The sequence below is a fragment of the Dendrobium catenatum genome, unplaced genomic scaffold (assembly GCF_001605985.2).
Source record: "Dendrobium catenatum unplaced genomic scaffold, ASM160598v2 fragScaff_scaffold_1538, whole genome shotgun sequence".
NCBI lineage: Eukaryota > Viridiplantae > Streptophyta > Magnoliopsida > Asparagales > Orchidaceae > Dendrobium > Dendrobium catenatum.
This window is the reverse complement of record NW_021320000.1, coordinates 179275-194648: the sequence shown is the minus strand read 5'-3', so window position 1 is coordinate 194648 and position 15374 is coordinate 179275. Positions and strand designations below refer to the sequence as shown.

Sequence of the window (15374 nt, the reverse complement as noted above, 5' to 3'; positions counted from 1 at the left end):
TACTTCTTCCAAGGGTGCCTTATAGACCTGAGATATGTATTTAAATAACGGGACAAATTTGAATCCACCTTAGTGACATAGGGCTTTGTGCCCTATCGATTATATCCTATTGATTCATAGCTCAAAGATTTGATGCCACTAAGGAACATACTGACTCGGTTTAGATGGCCCTAGATCATAACCGTTTATCTTGCAGTGTCATTTGACGGCAAAATGCCAGTTAGCGGGATATTATTTGAGAATCAAAATAATATTTTTGACTAGGCATTAACTTAATGTAAGCCGAAATAAATTTTAGTTTGTCCACCCAACAAACTGTTGTGAAGGGTAGATGAATTTTACTTTAAGTGGTTAAATGGTTGATTTCAATTTTAATTATTTGGAATTAGGATTTTTTTGGGATTTTCGTGGGTATTTGGGTGGAGCTTTGAATGTTGGAATTACCCCTCTGGTTGAGATCTACATTTAACACAACCATTATCAGGTTGACTTTAAAATCGCTTGAAAATATTTGAATTTTGGTGTAAGTTTGAGAATATTTTGAAATATTTGAAATTAATCCTTTCGATTGAGATCTTCTATCAACGTGATCATCATCAGGGTGATTAGGCATTTTAATTAACTAAACCTTGTCGACCATATCAACTTGTCGATAGGCGATCAGGTTTGTTAGCTGTATGATTTTATTTAATGAATTTTTTTTGTCATAGACCTTGAAGGTCTTATATAGACGTATAAAATATATATTCCGGTCGACACCTTGACTGTATATATATTTTATAATTCAAACTATATTTACTCCTATCTATCCATATGGAATGACCGGACTTGAATTTTAGTTTATTTATTGACCCACATAGTATCTCTAGACATCGCTTGTGTACCCATACCACGCTCGCCTATAAATTATGGTGCATATATAGTGGTATTTTTGGATGTTTGTAAATGCCTTTTGTCCATTTGTAGGGATGTTGAGGATCCAGTGGCATTACGTAGAACTATAATCATTTGTCAATTGTATACAGGTAGACTATCGTGTACTACTTGTTACTTTCTATAAGTGGATGGTAGTGCACTAATGAATTTCCTGTTATGACTCATACAAAATTGTACTTGTCGTAATCCTTTGACTTTTATAGGAGAAATTTCAAGTTTCTTTCATATGAATAGCCAGATTCTCAATAATTTCTACTACTCATTGCTTGCATGATTTGATACACTTGATTATATACTGAGATAGATTGTATAGTGGTATATCTATTATAGTTCTATCGTATATTCCCACATATCACATGTTAAACATGTAACGGGCCTCCTTCACCAGTTTATAGACGTTCACTAAACACACTATTAGGATGATCATGTGATGAGAAACTTCTTTATCTTTGCTTTTAAAGTTGACGCCTCATCCTCTTCTTCAATAATATCCTCTCTACTTCATTGGCCACATCCAACATCTTTCATATTACGCCTCTCGTATCTGCCAGTTCGAATCACCTCAGATGACACAACAGTCTCTAAAAGAGCCTCTTCTGTTGTTTAATCTTCTAGCATTCCATTATTAACATCTGGGTAGTCTAAGGCTGCCTCCATCTTAGCTACACTATTCTACCTCAATTCCTTCAGATGCTTCTACTATAATTAGACATAGAACTATTATGACCAATAGATGCAGCATGACCACACCTCTTTCTTCTTGATGGAAACATGTTTTTACTTATATTTGATTTATGCTTGTCTTCACTGAAAGCAATTAATCCATCCTCCATTGGATGGCTGACTTCCTCTTTATTTCTTTTAAATTCTAAGTTCTACATACCTTCAACATTTTGATGATAATGCTGCAAGCTGATTAATAGTCTACTTCTAACACTTCCTATAAATATAACATTAGTAATTATTTCTGGAGAGAGCTTGAACATACCTTTTGAACATTTCCTAAGCCAGGTTATAAGAGTTGAAAGAGGTGATGCATTATTAGGGGCATCCTTAGAAGACAAGTATTTCAAGCCACATGTTAGAGAGATCTTTTGACAATTGAGATTATGACTATTCTTTGTTGCTTCTCTTTGATATAATCCTTTTCCACTTAAAAGATTGCCGACATGTATGATTAGCTTGGCTCCATAATCATCAATGTTTTATTCTAATCAAGATGATCATCATAAGATGATTGTTGTTGCTCATAAATTCCATATCAAAGTTTGTAGTCAACTTATGTATAAACCATCATTCATTTACTTGTCTTTGATTTCATCATTTTTACAATTCATTAATCTCATTTTACATGTCAAGATCTTGATTCAAATTAAGACTTAAATCATTTATTCAATGCCCATTTGAGTCCAAGTCTAGTTCAAGTTTGAGTTCAATTATAGTTCAGGCTCAAGATGAGTCTCTTCCATTCGTTCGAGACCCTTGTTGTTAAAATTTTGTTCAAGTCTTTGATATTTAGTTCAAATTCAAGTTCTAGCTTAATTGCTGTGATCTGAATTAAAGCCAATGTTCAGCCTGAGTCCAATTTGAGTTCAGATATAATCCTATATGGTCCATTCATTTAAGTTCTTTTTGTTCATTTGAATTTATGTTTGTTCACAGTAAGCTCAAGTCTTTTATTTATTCTTTGAAGTTTGCATTGAGTCCAATTAATTGTTCAAATCAAGTCCAAATAAAATCCCCTATTTTACTCGAAGTCTTATGTATTTTCAGATAAACTTTTGGCAGCCTTCTAGAGTCTACCCCATTTAGGGGAAACTACAAGAAATTCGGCCTTCCCACTACGCTAAGAAAAACATGTATGGTAGGTGTCCTTAGACACCCATCCATATTTTCTTTATCCCCCATCGATAGTAAACAATATCTTCGGTCCATGGAAAGATATATCATTTACTACCATTATCTCAAATATGAAATTAATGATTTTTTATAGAGATTATCACAGTCAAATACTAGAATGAATATCATTTTGACCCTTTGGTATCATATATAATTATTCCTGGAATATAACTACGATGATCAGGATGAATCCAAAATTTTATAATCTGATCCTATTATCTCATGAGCTAATAACTTCATAATAATGTGTTCGATTTAAAAATTAAAATTCTAAAAATTGAAATTCTCCCAAAGAAAATTAACTTTCAAGTTCACTTTTTTTAACCAATAACTCCCTATATACTGTGGGCTCAGTTCCACACACTAATCATAGATGACGATTGGAAAGAACTTTAATAAACTTTAATAATTTCTTTGTATATGTATTCTAATCAAAGCATATTGTGAAGGAGATGTTGGTGAGTGCCCACTATGGTTCAGTTACATAGTCACACTCATAAGCATCAACAGGACCAGCAATGATTAGATGAGCAAGCTAGGAGGGCATATGTAGGTATATCAGAATAGTACACTTACAAAATTTTTGCAAGTGATGATTATATGATAATAAAACTTATATTATATTTTATATGTAATATGAGTATGCATGACTTTAGGAGATCTAGACTATAGCTAGAGAGGGATCCTCTATGGGTTCTGCATGTATTTCTAACAAACACACTTAGACGCAGGTAATAGGAGAAATGCAGTAGGGACAAATTTATGGATTAGTCTTGCAGGCCTTCGCGTACGAGAGACGATCCTCTTCAACTACTTACCACTTCGCAGGCAGCCAGAAAACTTTAGTTATTAAGCAGGTGGCTAACTAACAACAGAGTTAAAAAATGTTAAAAAATATAAGTGACATGAACACTCGGATATTAAATTAGCTTAGAAGACATGTGCCTCCATCGACCAAGAAGGGCAATGAGCTTACATATTCAAATTAGATTGTCACATAAGATGGCTTTTGATATGTTTTATGTCATTTGATGTATAAGTTATGTTAAAACTATAACAGTGTTATAATTTTTGTTTAATTTTTTTAAATGTGGTTGTTTGTTCATTAATTTGTGCAGTTTAAGTAGTATTATTTGATTATATTTATTTTTAATATAATTATTTTTTATAATTGTTTGGATTATGAATGTTGGAAAGCCCAAAAAATGATTGTAACAGTTTTTTTTGTTATGCTACAAATTTTTTATGGATTTGCATTGAAATATTTGACACAAATGTCGATATGATGACCTGGTATGGACATTTGTGACAGATCTATCCATCACAAATTGTGGCGGATTATCCACCGCATTTTTAACAGAATTTGCGGTGGACCATACAAATGAAGCAGTCATTTCAATAGAGATTATTCTTTCGTAAATCAAGATTTGCGGTAAATTTCTTAAATTTTGTGATATATTTTGCCACCGTAAATAGTTGGTTTTCCGGTAGTGAAGACCAATAGCACTGATATGTTGGTTCATATTATATCGTCGTGACACCACCAAGTCAAGCACCGTAATGCCTAAGTCATTCATACACTTGTTATAAATAGCTTTTCAGTTTATTTTACTTGGAAATTCAGTCATTATAAATGGATTCTTATACTTTTTGAGTGTTTCTATTTAGTTTCCCTTTAGAGTAAAGTCTAAGGGAGACTAGGTGAGTACTAGATACTTTCTTTGGGACATCTTAGCCTATATTGTGTAAGCTGTTATATTGTTGGAGGAAGGAGTGTGAAGAATAACAATTGATCATTTTGAGTGACATTTATCTTTGTGAAATCTCATGTATCATTTTCTTTTATGAATAAAATGAACATGAATTTGCTTTTTGTGTTATCTATGTCTTGCTAATGATTTAAACATATAGCAAGTACTAATATACACTCTTTTTCTTAAATTAGTATATAGATATTTTTAATATTTCTCATTCTTAATTTAATGCATACAATGACCATGTGTGTTGTTAATATATAACGTGATATATTACCTCGATAGAGGAATATTAGAACAAATAGAAGTGTTAAAATAGAATGTTAGCTTGCCTAGATATAGGATGTTAAACCTTCTAGTTCTATGGAGATATTACATTCATAGGAAGGCCATAAAACTTCATTTTCTCTCTTACAAGCTCAACAGAGAACTAGGGATATATATGCTTTGATCCATATCTAAAAATAAGTGTTTCCTTAGGAAAATTATATTGTCTTGCATACATTAGTGCAAAACACTTTATTTTCATTAGTATCCAATTTTCTTTTAAGTCTCTATTAAGTGGAAAAAACTCAAAAAATAATCTTTCTATATTCAGTAGGATAAATCATTCATCTATATTAAACAGTAGTAGTTTATTTGTAATTAAGCAGAATACTTCCTCATGGGATCAACACTCATCTATTTCAATTTATTACTTGATTGACACATATTCTTGTGTATGTAGTGGGCTTTTATTATTTTTTATATATAAAAAATCTAACCACATTTATATTGTACTATAGCTCTATGTGTCGTGCACACCATTAACCGCGTAGCCCCCATCACTTTACCTCCTCTTTTATGTAAAGAGTGAGGGCATATTTATATATATTTTTAGTGGAATGCCCAATATATGTCTTGTATTGATTCCATTGATTATGGGCCGTATGTTCAGCATGTAATTACATTTATATTGTTGGAATTAAGGGAGGACAAGATCATTGGATTTTCTTATTAAGAAACTTGATTTGATTATAAGAATGCAAGATTTAGAAATTATTTGATCAACTAATTAAATTTTTTGAAGTTTTTAATTGTGCTTTAAGTGCTTGATCTGGCTCATTCAAACTTGGATTGGACTACTTTGATATCATTGTGTTCTTCTCGTAGAGATGTTCAGTTAGACTACAAGTTTGTTGAAATCAGAGTTTTGATGATTTTGAATTAATTTTGGATGTTTTTAATTCAAATATGCATCGAGATTCCTACATGATTAGGTGTTTTCAATGATGTATCATGCCCCATAATGATCAAAATCTGAAAAAAAATATGCTCATTTCTTGGGAAAATATGCTCATTTCTTGGGGAAATATGCCCAACTGTTATGTTCATCCAAAAACAAATGCATGCATTTGATCATATACTAAGTTTTAAGTCTGTCACGATCAAATTTAATTTGAAAATCAAAGAAGGGTCACATAAGTTTCGATTAAGGTTGGGATCATATGTGAGAAATATTTGACTATGCATGAATATTGTTCAAACCCTATTTGAACCATGTACTCCAATTCGAGTAGGCTTCATGTAAGGTTTGAACTAAGTTCATACATGATTCAAATAAGGTTTAGCTAATATTTGAATATATTTTGATTATGTTAAACAATAGAGTATAATACATCATAATACAATCACAAAATAAGGAACATTATATTAAATAACAACAATTATATTGTTATTGAAGTAACAAGTACAATCACGATAGCTATAATACCATAGATAAAAGCTATAATATCACTTAATACAACCACTTCATTTTTAATACAATAATGTTAAATTAATCCTCATATGTCTCAGGTGATTATTCTAGTATTAAATTACCTAAATCTTATCACAATTATATCATTATAAAGTCTCCTACTCTAATCATTGCCTAAGATGTGTTGCTGAAAATCTAAAAATGAGAATAAAAAAAAAGCTAAAAATAGAAGGGATTTTTACATACCTAACACTTAAACAACTCTATTTACTTATTTAACACCTAAACTTTCATATTTACCTATATACCACCTTAAAACCCTTATTCTCATCAAAAATAACATTCCGTCTCCTCCCATCAACACCAAACTGCGAAAGAGCGCAGGAACCCCTAACTCGAGCAGAGCAGCTTCCTCTATTGATGTGAATCGCACATTTCACGAATTTACAGCTTGGGCGACACATGCATTTCTTATGTTTGAATCACACAGTTTGCGAATCTCACCTGCTCTTCTTCTCCTTTTGTGAATCTATCCGCTTGGCAGCTAGTGGCGACACATACATTCCTTCTCTTTAGGAATTTTATTCTGATTCCTCTGCAGCTTCAACTGATCTGTTCTGTTTTTATCAATATGCATCATTTGTTTCATCTGCAGCTTGGCGAATTCTCCCTCAAACAAGTTTTTACCAAATCATTGCCCAAGCTTCGCTTTCCATGAAAGGTTCAAACACAATCATAAATAACTATATACCTTAAAGCATCTGCATCCGTTTGCCCAAGCTTCAGCTTGAGAGAATCAAAGCATCGCAGCAAATCGAACTAAAATGCTATAGGCAAAGTAAGATTTCGCATAAAATGAGTCTGTTTGCTTAACTGGAGGCTAACTCCAGCAGACCACATCCAAAAAAAAAGGGTAAAACATCTCAAGCAAATGTGAGCTGCAAAGTGAATAGAGATCCGACGGTGACCTCTTTACATTTTTTTTCGTTTATGTATAATCTTCAATCAGAATAATGAAATGGATTTACCTGAATATAACCGGCGGATAAAAATAAATTGGCGGGAGGTCTGCACCGGCGTCGGGCTAATGGGAAGGAGGGAAGGTGAGCTGCAACGTTAAAGAGTTTAGATGGTAGATGAAGGCAACTCTATATGAGATAGCTGTAGGCAATGCGACTGGCAGGAGGCCTGCATCGGTGTCGGTCCAATGGGAAGGAGGGAAGGTGAGTTGATGGTAGATGAATGCAACTCTAGATGAGATAGCTGCAGACAACGCGAGATGACAGAGCGGCAGGCAACGTGAGAGAGCTGCTCTGTTTTCAGCGCACGAGAGGATGTATTCGCGACGTGGTTTTCACGGGAGTCGAACGACGTGTTAATTTTGATGAGGATTAGGTCATTAAGGTGGTATGCATGTAAATATATAAGTTTAAATGCAAGATGAGTAAATAAAATACTTTTGTGTGTTATGTATGTAAAAACCCCAAAATAGAAATAACCGAACAACTTTTTACTCGAAAGGTCACTTCTACAATAATTGAACGTCTCTTCAAATTCCATGTATTTTGATCCGAGTAAAACTTCGAATATTTCTCCCAAAAAATTAAAATAATAATCATATCTCTCTAATTTTAGAAAATATGAAATATATAACATTAAATTACCCGAACAACATCCATATAAATAAATTAAAAAAAAAACAACAGTAAAGCAAGAGAGGTAAAAAATTTTACATCCCAGTTTCATAAAATTTTTCAATTAAAATAAATAATAATGTGCTACATTCTTTTACATCCTACTTGTGTACAAATCCGTCATCTAAGCTTAAGGTTAACATACAAATTTCAGAGCCATGTAGCTAAGAAAGCCATGAGTGAAAAGTTGAAGGCCGCTACCAACTGGAAACATGACCTCTTACAAGTTAATTAACTGATCAATAAGCTACATGAAATGATACAGATCGGCTTAATATTATCCTTGATGTGTCACACATACACACCAATTAAGCTCCATTTCTTAGTCTTTACAGGCCTCCAATGCTTGAACGTTCTTCCATGTAAGACTTATGTGAACTCTGGATTCAACTTGTTGTCAATAAATCCAGATCCCCAGCTTCTGCACCAGAAAACTTGTTGCGCACAATTGGAGCTACAGCTCATATAGTCATATAGATTCAATCAAAATGGAGCTCCTGAATTTAAAGTGCTCATGTATCGTTTCTCGGTACGCGAAGTTCATTGTAACATTTGAGCGTCTCGGAGCTATAATTTTCCAACGCTTCAAATATCGGAATCAAGCCAGTCTTCAAGCTACAGGATGCTACTTCTTGAATTTGCTTCATGGCCTCTCTATGTTTCGCCTTTTCTTCGTTGAGCCTCTTTCGCATCAGATCTAAGCGCATCATATGTCCACTATTTAAGTCCGTAATATCATTGGAAGCAGACATGGTAATCTTGTGTGCTGCAGCATCTGGATGCTCGTTCACTGTGTTCTGCTTCTGCAGAGCCTTTAACTTCCTGGCAAAATCTTTCGATAAATACTCCGCCTTCAGTTTCTGCTGCTGTTCCTCATCCTGGCTTTCGCATAATCTGTGCAAATTCGTAGCAAAGGCATGCATTGCTGATAGTACCTCATCCTCGGATGTCCTTTCTGTGATATGGAGCCAATTATTGGAGATGACAAAAATGGCAGGAGCTCCAATTCTACCTGGAGAAAATGGTGCAATACCATCAGGCGTTTCTTCTTGCTCCTGATGAAGCCACTTCATTAGCCATCCATTCAGTGATTCAATATAAGCTTTTTGAGCTCTGACCCAGTTGCTGAAACACGAGCACCAGTTCATTAGCTCAAGCTCCAGATCTGCCGTGACTTTGGCAGTCAAACTCTGCGGTGAAATAGACTTAAATAGAAATTTCTGGCTTCTGGCTTCAACAATAGCCTGAAACTGCCTCTGATGGCAATCTAGCATTGACCTCCACATTCGAATTAATCTGCACAACAAAAGATCATGCTCTAAAAACTTGTTATTTGAAGAAATAACTCTTAAGAACAATTGGTTCAAAGATAAATGTAGAATAAGGTGATGGAAAAACAATCAGTCAATTCCACATACTAATCTAACACTCCACTTTTGCGAGCTTCCCTCAATCAATTTTAGGGCTACAAGTGCCAAGTTCTCCTAATTCTTCTATAGCCTCCCCCCAAAAAAGTAATGGCTCCTCTATTTCTAGTGTAAAATTCAACGGACAGGGCCCGTAGATTCTAGTGCGTTTGGCCATATACCGTAAAATCACACCAAGCTTATTTCTAATATACTTCCCCAATAATGTAAAAATTCAATGGTCGATGCATCTAATTAAATTGTTTTGGATAAAAGGTTTAGTTGGGTGTGTAATTTGATTCTTTCATCTTTTCCGATGCCATGATTTGTAATGAATTTATATTATCTTGATGATATTAACGGTCGTGAGCAATTGCATAGCAACACTACCACTATTAGAATTCCCAAAAAATATTATTTTATGGCACGAATGACTACAACATCCTAATTATTCCTTGCGCAAAAGTTTGCTTTCTTCTCTTTTAATAACTAAAAGAGCATTGCAAGCCCAGGGACCAAGTCAGAAATAGGCAAGATTGTTGAGGGTGAATCAAGACGTACCTAGATCCCAACAATTTGATTCATCATCTCGTCCAAGACTTCCTCAATTGAGGGCAAGCGGTCACAACATTCTTTAAATGTAAGAAGATTCCTTCAGAAAAACAAGTGAATTACGCTCATGTAGACTAACGGGTGGTGTAGGAGCATGGTTGGTTAAATTGCTTAATCTCTTAATCCAGAAAGGTGCAAAATATTAAAAACTAGCAGCGAATGAAGCAAATGCAGCAAGCTTATTTTTTGCCTTCCGACTATGAACAAATGCTCCATCTTCAATACCAAATATGCAGATGGAGAGTTGTTCTGTAAGTGGTCATATTGAAGAGTTTTCGTAACAACCTTAATGAAACTCACTAACTGGTAGCATGGTACTTTGGAGGCTTAAAAGAATCCAAGACAAACTTAAGATTAATATAGTTTGGTCTATATATCCCAAGACGTGAATTTCGCATGCATGATGAAATTACAACAAAATAAGACTCCTAAATTGAGGTTTGCTCAACAAGTACCAGGCAAACCTGTGGTAGATGTGGGTAGGGAATACATCCAACACTAAAATAAACTCTCTTCAATTCAAATTGGCTAACAACCCTATTGCCCTTGTTGAACTTATGGCACAAGTGAAAAATAACTACCGAGATACTACCACAAATTGGAGCTGTCCAAATATTTTACATGTTATACAACCAGAGTTGTTCCAACAAGTGCCCTAATAGAAATCAACTACAATGGATGGAGGATCAAGGATAGGAAAAACTAGCAAATCCTGCTGATCACTGATGAGTTCCATGGCGGGGGGGCTGTTGGTTGGTGGAGCTTTTTCCTATATTTTAAAAAATATTTTGTTGCTACCTAGGCAATTAGCAACAAATTAATATGTAATTTTTCAAATAGGATGGACCATAGATAGCAATGTATGTGATTAATTCGTTAATAGTGGATGCATTGAAAATATCACTTTGTATAGTGTATTCAATATATTACAATTCTAGACCACTAAATTTCAACATCCATACAAAGTGGATTCATGAGGGAATTGAAGTGCCTATAGTTGATATGTGGAAGGTTTCTTTTTCCGTTCAAAAATATTTCGGTTGTGAAGATTTGTGTTGTCTTACACAGAAGTTTGTCACATCATAATGGGTTGACCTTGGCATATGCTTTGGGTGTGGTATGATTGTTGTCCCAATGCATATATCTTTTGAGTGAAAAAACAAAAAGATTTGATTATTCTTAATACCAGATGCTCACAAGCTAGTGTCCACAAAGAATGCTGCATTTATCACTATCTCCAATTCCAAGTTGTTAACCGATTACAACGAGAGTGCTAGAATGCAGAACTGTTACAACTACCCATAAGGGAGAGAACCAACGACAATAAGCAATTTACACCCAAGTGTTCAATACATTTAGTAGCAATTTAAAGACCACACCGCCTCAAAAATTCTGAATCAACTACCTACCATGCAAATAATTCAACAACAAAAAAATTTAATTCCACACTCTAATTTTCCAAATTTATTGCATTACCAGATAAACCCAAAGAAACACAAGATTCTTTACGAAATTGTAGATGATCCTGTAAGGAAGCAACTCATTCGACATAATTCAAGTTAATGCACTATATCGGTGCAACTTTTGCCAAAGAAAAAAGGAAAATGGCATATGCACATCGATAGCCGCATGATCAACAATATTATGATTAAATATCGTTTGCCTATGCCATGACTAGAAGATCAACTAGACAAGCTTCAAAGGTCCCTACTACATTCTCTAAATTAGATTTTAGAGTTTGATATTATCAAATACACATTCAAGCTGATGATGAATAGAAGACATCTTTCAAAACCAAATGACTATATGAGTCGAGAGTTATGTCGTTCAAATTGTGCAATGCGTCAAACACAATCAAGTGATTCATGAATAAAGTACTCAAATCATTCCTTAGTATATTGTGTTTGCTAACTTTAAAGATATTTTAGTTTACAGCTCCTCGATGGAAAACCATTCGTATCATCTTGAAAGAAGTACTGACAACCTTGCAGAATTAGCAACTTTACCCTAATCTAGCAAAATGTGATTTTGTTGCAAATAGTATGTATTTCTGGATTTTATTGCATCAAGACAGAGGCTAACCCACAAATTTCTATAAATATTTCATGAAGGTTTAGTGTGATCATGGCATCAATCACAAACTATCAAAAAAAATTTTACATAGGGAGTCAAATAAAAATCAAGCTTCAAGTATTTGAAGGTGTTCCTGTGTCTAGCTCTTGAGTTAGCCTTGCCAAATTTTGAAAATCAATTCCACGTGAAGGTGATGCATTCGTAGTGGATATAAGAGCTTGATTGAATTCATCAATGAAAAGCTGAGTTAAAAAATGAAGCAATGGTCACGTACGAGCAAAAATTCAAAGAAAACAATGGGAACACTACTTGTTGTACTAAGAGTTTGTGTCGTTTGTTGACCACCAATCAGTTCAGTTTTTACAATCACAAGTCAAATGCATATCCAATGGATGATGTTTCTACAAAAAAATTCAGCTTTGTATTTAAGCATATAGAAGGATGGTGTAATTGTGTAGTGGATGCAATTAGTAGAAGAACAAGCTTCCTTGTTGTTGTACAATCAATGATCATTGGAATTTACTCGTGTATTTAGTTTTAATCATGGTTTAAAATTGCGCAATATGAGGCTCGACTTGAGGCCCGCCTTTGCGCAATTCCAGTAAAAAACGCCTCGATGCTTACACCTCGAGTTTTTTTTATGAGGCTTGCGCCTCAACTTGGTTGAGGCCCGCCTCGCCTCACTGGCATGAGGCTTACGCCTCACGCTATATACATTAAAACTTACATAAATCTTGAAGTAAATGCCCAAAATTGGACTCTATAGGAGATGAGAAAGGGGAGAGAGAAGTTCATTATAATGATGATTAAAATGAAGAACTCCTTAGTGATGACAATGCTGACGACTTATGAGTTCTTATGTGATATGTCATTACTATTTATTTTTGGAATTTTGAATTATTTGATAATGAAAAGAATACTGGGATATGAGAAATATAGAATTTTGAGTTGAACTATATTTCATGTTGTCTTATTATTGAGATATTTTAATTTCACTTCATATCTTATGCTTTTTTATATTTTATATTATTCACTCAATTAGTATATAAAAAATTTATCATTTTATGTTTACGCAATCTTTTGATTTTGAGGCTTACGTTTCAAAACGCCTTGAGGCTTACGCCTCGCCTCACGAATGAAAAACGCCTCAATACCCGAATACGCAATTTTAAACATTGGTTTTAATCTAATGTGCTGCTTAACACCCACCCTCAAACCTATTTTGCTCATTTTGCTTGACAACTTCTTCCTTCATGCATAATTATTAATCCAACAAAGGAAAAATTGGGTACCTTATTAATTGTTTCTTACTTAGCTAGCCTCAAACTAAGAAGGGATACTAGCATAACTTCCTAGCTACTAAACTTGAATTTTTGGATCTCACATTCTCATAACATCAACCATTTATCAACCCCACCTCTTTTCAAGGGAGATTCTATGTGAAGAGAGGTGTTGGGATTCATCCGTCTCTCGCAATAACTTTATCTCAACCTAACCCCAAGCCTTTTATAACTGGAACTTCTCAACATGATCCTTGTCAAGAAGCCCCAAACTTAGATAAAATTTCATCCGTAATACCATTAACAGGAAAAAATTAGGATTCGGGAGGATAATTATAAGCTCAAAAAAGTGAGTTTACTTAATAAGAAATGAAACATGAGAAGAGTAATGAAATTTTATACTGAACTTGCCACATGGATTTTGAAGAAGAAAATGAAAGAACAAAAATGCCATAGACAAGATAAAATTAGGATTCAATGATAGAATTATAAGCACAAAAAGAATTGTGGATTTACTCAAGAAGAAATAAAAAATGTGAAGAGATAATTAAAATGTATACATGAACATTCTACACGGAGTTGAAGAAGAAAATGGAAGTGTGATAGCATAAAAATTGAAGATGTTCATTTAAGTAATGACCTAGATCTTGGTTCAAGCAGTTCACATAGACCATAAGGTGTTATGAATGTGATGAAAGATGAGTTGATCAAACCAAGTTGCATGTATATGTGAAAAGAAAACCATTCTCACTATATATGTTGATGGCACTCAAAGAGTACAGCAATCAATAAAACACTTAAGAGTTCGAAATTATGAATCTAGAACAATTCAGGTGTTTCATTGGAATGGAAGTAGCTAAAAACAAGAAAGGTGTTCTAGCCTCCCAACAGAAATACATACTAGATTTCTTGAATGAAACATGTATGCTTGGGTTGTAAGCAAGTTAAACTTAAAAATATAAGAGAGAAACAGGAGAAGTTCCAGTAGATGGGGAAAATACTAGAGATTAGTGAGTAGGCCGTATAGTCATCTCACATGATGCCAAATATTTCCTTTTGGGGTTTACGCCAGCTAAGATTAAGCTTTCAAATGCCTGTCAACAAAGAATGATAAATATCTATCTCCGACTTGAGGATGAATACGAGAAAATATGGCAATCAATTCCCCCGTGAAAAAAATGAGATTTAAAATATTTATTTTGTAGGAATTAAATTAGGACCTCTATTTGCACTTATCATGTTTTGTCTTTTCCATCATTGGCTAATTTTAATTATGATTTTCTTAGGTTTATGATTTTTGCAATATAAAACCAACCCCACGCCTTAATAAAAACCAAGGTTTTAAAAGGCGAAATCGGGAATCGGGGCTTTTTTTCTAAGCGAGACGAGGCGTAAGCCTTGAGGCGGATCGAAGCGTAAGCCACAAAACGATTAAAATAAATTAATTTAAAATTATAAATAATAAAAAAATAACAAAATATTATGTCAACTATGAATTTGAAGAATTGTTTTAAGATAATATTACTGGAATACAAGATTTATAATAAACTCACTTAAAAATAAAACATCCCCTTAGGATCAAGACCCAAAGCAGGCTCATCATCACTTTGATTGTCTTCAAAAGAATCTTCATAATTAAAGTAAAATTCATTCCTCCAACTCTTCCTCATCTATTAATATTTTTCTATCTCCTATTATCAGTTTAAATATTTCATTAGCTCTAAAATGAAACAATAGTAACATACAAAATAATTCATTATATTTAAGAATACCTTTGATTTTTTTCGAAGCTTCAATCTCACTTTGTTTCTTTCTTTTATATACTTGGGTAGTTGCTTCATTGTCTTCTTCATTGACATGACTTTCTCCTTCTGCTTCAACTTCAGATACATCAGCATTCTTAGGAGTAACCCATTCATCATCAGATTGTAACTCATCAACAAGTAAAGGGTCAATTTCATTCTCAATATTTCCTTGATTCT

At 33.8% G+C, this 15374-nt stretch overlaps 1 protein-coding gene across 1 annotated transcript in view; it reads right to left on the bottom strand.

Annotated features, from left to right (window-relative positions):
* Positions 1-8068: 8068 nt before the first annotated feature.
* LOC110102134 (nitrate regulatory gene2 protein) overlaps positions 8069-15374 on the bottom strand; it is a 63615-nt gene continuing 56309 nt past the window's right edge. Inside the window, exon 4 of the mRNA XM_020830316.2 lies at positions 8069-9317. Coding sequence (XP_020685975.1) covers positions 8534-9317 — 784 coding nt within the window. The 3' untranslated portion in view covers positions 8069-8533. The remainder of the gene's footprint in view (positions 9318-15374) is intronic.